Raw genomic sequence first — 6,043 nt, 5'->3', positions numbered from 1 at the left:
TAAAATTTTCCTCATGACATTGGTCAAAATCGTTGAGACCCCATTGAAATGAGAACTGATGGGGGATAAATCCCTCAGGATTATGCTGATTTCATCACCAGGAGATGCTGATTTCTCTCACTCATATTCTACAATTGGCTTTGATTTTCCAACAGACTCAGCTGAATCCTTTTTAATCTCAGTTTAAACATTTTAAACGTTTTCCTCCTGGCATTGTTCAAAATCCTTGAGACCACATTGAAATGGGAACTAATGGGGGATAAATCCCTCAGGATTATGCTGATTTCAGCACCAGGAGATGCTGATTTCAGATTCCACAATTGGCTTTGATTTTCCAACAGACTCAACTGAACCCTTTTTAATCTCAGTTTAAACATTTTAAACGTTTTCCTCCTGGCATTGGTCGTATTTTACTCCTGGCTGCTCCACTGCTGGTTTATGACTTCCTCTGGGTTGTAAAATCCTCTGGGGATCCTCCAGGGTGAGAGATGACATCAATGGCTGTCAGAGCCCTGTTACTCCAGCAGTTTAGAAGGGTTAATAATTCTTCTGTCTGTGCTGAGTTCTGGTTTTTCATGTTCTGGACATCTCAGGGAAAAGTGGATTTTAAACAGCATCCTCTGCCTTTGTTCTTGTTTCTCCTTTATCACAGGAGCTGTGGCTGCTGAAGGTGCCTCTTCTTTTATCTAATCCATCTTATCTTGTCATCAGCATCTCTTGTTTTCCTGCAGGTCTGCAGCACGAAGGAATTTTCAGAGTGTCTGGGTCCCAGGTTGAGGTGAACGACATCAAAAATGCATTTGAGAGAGGTAAGGGGCAGCTTTTCTAGCAATTACTGCCAAATGTGGGGGTTTGTGTGAGCCCTCAGAACTGCCCTGAGTTCAGCTCACTTCTTTTTGCCCCTTTGATCTTTGTGTTTCCTGGGTGAGTTTCTCCCCAGCCCCTCCCTGGTGCTCATTAACCTTGAATTCTCACTTGTTTGCTGTTGTGCTTTGTGCCCCGTGGAGTGGCCGCGCAATAAATATTCCGAATCCAATCTCCCCTCGCGCCTGATAGCTTATTGATTGTTTGCAACACCAGAGGACGCGGAGGATTTCATTGTGAGGGTGCAACTGCAGTTTCCTCCCCTCTCCCCAGCTCTTTGTGTGCTGCAGGATGAATTTCCACGCGCTTTTTCCTCTCTTGTTGAGGCGCAGCTCGGCTACGTTTATTCAAAACACCAGCAAGGCGGAGAGGGGGGAATTTCAAGAGAGTGTTAATTTGAGGTAGCTTTTAATAGATTGGGTTTTTTGCCTCTCCACACAAAGGCAGGGAGCAGTTGGGAGCCTCCTGGCTCATCAGCTCCGTGCTGGGCAGGTTCAGAGGAGCTGCTGCTCCTCGGGACACTGGGAACAACAGGGCTGCTGTTAATCCCTGCAGTCCGTGCTCCCCGAGAGTGGCATCCGTGATTTTCCCTGCTGCAGGGCAAGGGCAGGCATTAATGGGCTTTGTTTTGCTTTTGGGGGAGAGGGGATTTTAATGAGCAGCGAGGTGTGGTGGGCGATGTCACCTGTGCCCAGCTCCATCCACCTGAGAGCGAAAACCCTCAGCAGGAGTGTGTGTCACCGTCAGGAAAAGCACCAGAATCGGGTTTTTATATAAAGAAATTAAAGAAATACCAGTTTGGAGAAATAGCCACTTTGTCAGAATCAGATTTTTATATAAAGAAATACCAACTTGGGGGAATACCCACTTTATCAGAATCAGATTCTGGTAAAGAAATACCAGTTTGGAGAAATACCCACTTTGTCAGAATCAGATTTTTATATAAAGAAATTTTTATATAAGGAAATCCCTGCAATCCGTGCTCCCCGAGAGTGGCATCCGTGATTTTCCCTGCTGCAGGGCAAGGGCAGGCATTAATGGGCTTTGTTTTGCTTTTGGGGGAGAGGGGATTTTAATGAGCAGCGAGGTGTGGTGGGCGATGTCACCCCATCCACCTGAGAGCGAAAACACTCAGCAGGAGTGTGTGTCACCGTCAGGAAAAGCACCAGAATCGGGTTTTTATATAAAGAAATTAAAGAAATACCAGTTTGGAGAAATACCCATTTTGTCAGAATCAGATTTTTATATAAAGAAATTTTTATATAAAGAAATACCAGCTTTTGGAAGTACCCACTTTATCAGAATCAGATTCTGATAAAGAAATACCAGATTGGGAAAGTACCCACTTTATCAGAATCAGATTTTTATATCAAGAAGTTTTTATATAAAGAAATACCAACTTTATCAGAATCAGATTTTTTAATAAGGAAATTTTTATATAAATAAATAGCAGTTTGGGGAAATACCCACTTTATCAGAATCAGATTTTTATATAAAGAAATTTTTATTTAAAGAAATACCAAATTTTTAAAAACAAATTTTTATATAAAGAAATACTGGTTTGGGGAAATACCCACTTTATCAGAATCAGATTTTTATATGAAGAAATTTTTATATAAAGAAATACCAGTTTGGGGAAGTACCCACTTTATCAGAATCAGATTTTTATATGAAGAAGTTTTTATATAAAGAAATACGAACTTGGGGAAATGCCCACTTTATCAGAATCACATTTTTATATAAAGAAATTTTTATTTAAAGAAATACCAAATTTTTGAAAACAAATTTTTATTAAAGGAATACCATATTGCAGAAATACCCACTTTATCAGAATCACATTTTTATATAAAGAAATACCGATTTGGGGAAATACCCACTTTATCAGAATCACATTTTTATATTAAAAAGTTTTTATATAAAAAAATACCAGTTTGGGGAAATACGCATTTTATCAGAATCAGATTTTTTATAGAGAAATTTTTATATAAATAAATACCAACTTGGGGAAATGGCCACTTTATTAGAATCAGATTTTTATATTAAAAAAAAATTTATATGAGGAAATTCCAGCTTGGGGAAATACCCACTTTATCAGAATCAGATTTTTTATATCAAGAAGTTTTTATATAAAGGAATACCAGTTTGGAGAAATACCCATTTTATTAGAATCAAATTTTTAGATAAAGAAATACCAGCTTGGGGAAATACCCACTTTATCAAAATCAGATTTTTATATAAAGAAATTTTTATTTAAAGAAATACCAAATTTTTAAAAACAAATTTTTATATAAAGAAATACCAGTTTGGGGAAATACCCACTTTATCAGAATCAGATTTTTATATGAAGAAGTTTTTATATAAGGAAATACCAGTTTGGAGAAATACCCACTTTATTAGAATCAGATTTTTATATAAGGAAATTTTTATATAAAGAAATACCAACTTGGGGAAGTATGCACTTTATTAGAATCTGATTTTTAGATAAAGAAATACCAACTTGGGGAAATACCCACTCTATCAGAATCAGATTTTTTGTAAAGAAATTTTTATATAAATAAATGCCAACTTGGGGAAATACCCACTCTATCAGAATCAGATTTTTTATATCAAGAAGTTTTTATATAAAGGAATACCAGTTTGGAGAAATACCCATTTTATTAGAATCTGATTTTTAGATAAATAAATGCCAACTTGGGGAAATACCCACTCTATCAGAATCAGATTTTTATATAAAGAAATGCCAGTTTGGGGAAATACCCATTTTATTAGAATCAGATTTTTATATAAAGAAATACCAGTTTGGGGAAATACCCACTGGTTCCATGCAGAAATAAAAAAGAGGATTTTTTTCCTCCCTTCCTCTCACTTTTTTCTGTAAAACGTGTGCTGTAGAACACTGCCACAGTTACCAGTGAGGTCCCTGCAGTTTTATTAAACAAATAAATAAGTTCATTTCCTCATGCAGAGCCCTTGGTGCAGTTAACACCAGGGCTGGTGCTCATCTTTGGAGTGGCCCATTTATTATCCTGTGTGTTATTGAGATAATAGGCAAGCTTTGGTAATTTCAGTCGCACAATGGATATATATGGCTTCAATCTGAGGATTGCCCCATCATTAAATCCAATTACGGCTGATAGGGAGTTTTCCCCAGGGAAAGCATCTTCCCTTTGGTAGTGCAGGCAGACCTGGTGGATCTGCAGCAACAAATTGTCCCAGAAACACTTCCCACACCCCATGCCCTGGGTCTGCACACACCTGGGACAGGTGATGCTTGTGTCCCTGTGATTGGGATGCACCTGGGTCACCTGGGCCAGGTGTGTGATGTTCCTGTGTCCCCTGGGCCACCTGGGCCAGGTGTGATGTTTGTGTGTCCCCTCTATCACCTCAGCCAGGTGTGTGATGTTTCTGGGTCACCTGGGCCAGGTGTGTCGTCTTTGTGTGTCCCCTGGGCCACCTGGGCCAGGTGTGTGATGCTCAGTGTCCCCTCTATCCCTTGGACAAGGTGTGTGATGTTTGTGTGTCCTCTAAGCCAGGTGTGTGATGCTTTGTGTGTCACCTGTGTCACCCGGATAAGGTGTGTGATGTCTGTGTGTCCCCTGGGCCAGGTGTGTGATGCTCCTGTGTCCCTTGTGTCCCCTGGGCCAGGTGTGTGATGTTTGTGCATCCCCTGTGTCCCCTGAGCCAGGTTTGTGATGTTTCTGTGTCACCTGAGCCAGGTGTGTGATGTCTGTGTGTCCCCTCTATCACCTGAGCCAGGTGTGTGATGCTCAGTGGTCCCCTGTGTCCCCTGGGGCCAGGTGTGTGATGTTTGTGTCCCCTCTATCACCTGGGCTGGGTGTGTGATGTCTGTGTGTCCCCTGGGCCAGGTGTGTGATGCTCCTGTGTCCCCTGCATCACCTGAGCCAGGTGTGTGATGCTTTGTGTGTCATCTGTGTCCCCTGGGCCAGGTGTGTGATGCTCCTGTGTCCCCTGCATCGCCAGGACCAGGTGTGTGATGTTTGTGTGTCCCCTCTATCACCTGGACAGGTGTGTGATGCTCAGTGTCCCCTGGGTCCCCTGGGCCAGGTGTGTGATGCTCAGTGTCCCCTGTGTCCCCTGGGCCAGGTGTGTGATGCTCAGTGGTCCCCTGGGTCCCCTGGGCCAGGTGTGTGATGCTCCTGTGTCACCTGAGCCAGCTGCGTGATGCTCAGTGTCCCCTGCATCGCCAGGACCAGGTGTGTGATGCTCAGTGTCCCCTGTGCCACCTGAGCTGCACTTTTGGGTCACCTGAATCCGCCTGTCAGGTGTTGGAGCTGTCATGTTCTCCCCTGCCCAGAACACCTGGATGTCTCTGCTGCAGCAGCACCCCCACACCCCTGTGTGTGCCGGGGTGACGTTGGGGTGACGTTGGGGTGACAGAGCTGGCCCAGGTGTCACATGAAGCATCGGAGTGTCCTGGCATTCCTGGCAGAGCTTCCCACCTGGGCATCGTCTCTCTGTGCCTCACCCTTGCAGTGCCCCTGGGCTGGGTGGGATGAACACAAATCCTTTCCTTCCAGTGTTTGGTTCCCCCCAGTGTTTGATTCCCCCCAGTGTTTGATTCCCCCAGTGTTTGATTTCCCCCAGTGTTTGATTCCCCCAGTGTTTGATTCCCCCCAATGTTTGATTCCCCCCAGTGTTTGATTCCCCCCAGTGTTTGATTTCCCCCAGTGTTTGATTCCCCCAGTGTTTGATTCCCCCCAATGTTTGATTCCCCCCAGTGTTTGATTCCCCCCAGTGTTTGATTTCCCCCAGTGTTTGGTTTCCCCCAGTGTTTGATTCCCCCCAGTGTTTGATTCCCCCCAGTGTTTGATTTCCCCCAGTGTTTGATTCCCCCCAGTGTTTGATTTCCTCCAATATTCTGATTTTTCTCTCCTTGCTCCTAAGGGGAAGATCCCCTGGCTGGGGACCAGAATGACCACGACATGGATTCCATAGCAGGAGTCCTCAAGCTCTATTTCAGAGGCCTGGAGCACCCCCTGTTCCCCAAGGACATCTTCCATGACCTCATTGCCTGTGTCAGTAAGTACATGAAGAACTGGAAGGAAATTGGATTCATTTTCCTCATCCCCCACTTGTCTTCCCTCCCTTTCCCCTTTTTTTCCTGACTCCAGGATGAGATTTTGGGGTTTCTCTGTCTGGGTTTGTGCTGCTGGGCTGG

General features: G+C 43.7%; 1 protein-coding gene across 4 annotated transcripts in view; it reads left to right on the top strand.

Moving 5' to 3' along the window:
* Window positions 1-6,043, top strand: part of SRGAP2 (SLIT-ROBO Rho GTPase activating protein 2) — a 134,097-nt gene that overhangs the window by 106,234 nt on the left and 21,820 nt on the right. For all 4 annotated transcript variants that reach the window (XM_054290704.1, XM_054290703.1, XM_054290705.1 and 1 more), the window contains exons 14-15: window positions 732-809; window positions 5,770-5,904. In XM_054290704.1, the coding sequence (XP_054146679.1) occupies window positions 732-809; window positions 5,770-5,904 (213 nt within the window). The remainder of the gene's footprint in view (window positions 1-731; window positions 810-5,769; window positions 5,905-6,043) is intronic.

This window comes from Melozone crissalis, unplaced genomic scaffold (assembly GCF_028551555.1).
Source record: "Melozone crissalis strain CALT ecotype California unplaced genomic scaffold, PUWL_Pcris_2 ptg000086l_1, whole genome shotgun sequence".
In the NCBI taxonomy this organism is placed as follows: domain Eukaryota; kingdom Metazoa; phylum Chordata; class Aves; order Passeriformes; family Passerellidae; genus Melozone; species Melozone crissalis.
The sequence above is the reverse complement of the archived record's forward strand: the minus strand, read 5'-3'. Positions and strand labels throughout refer to the sequence as shown.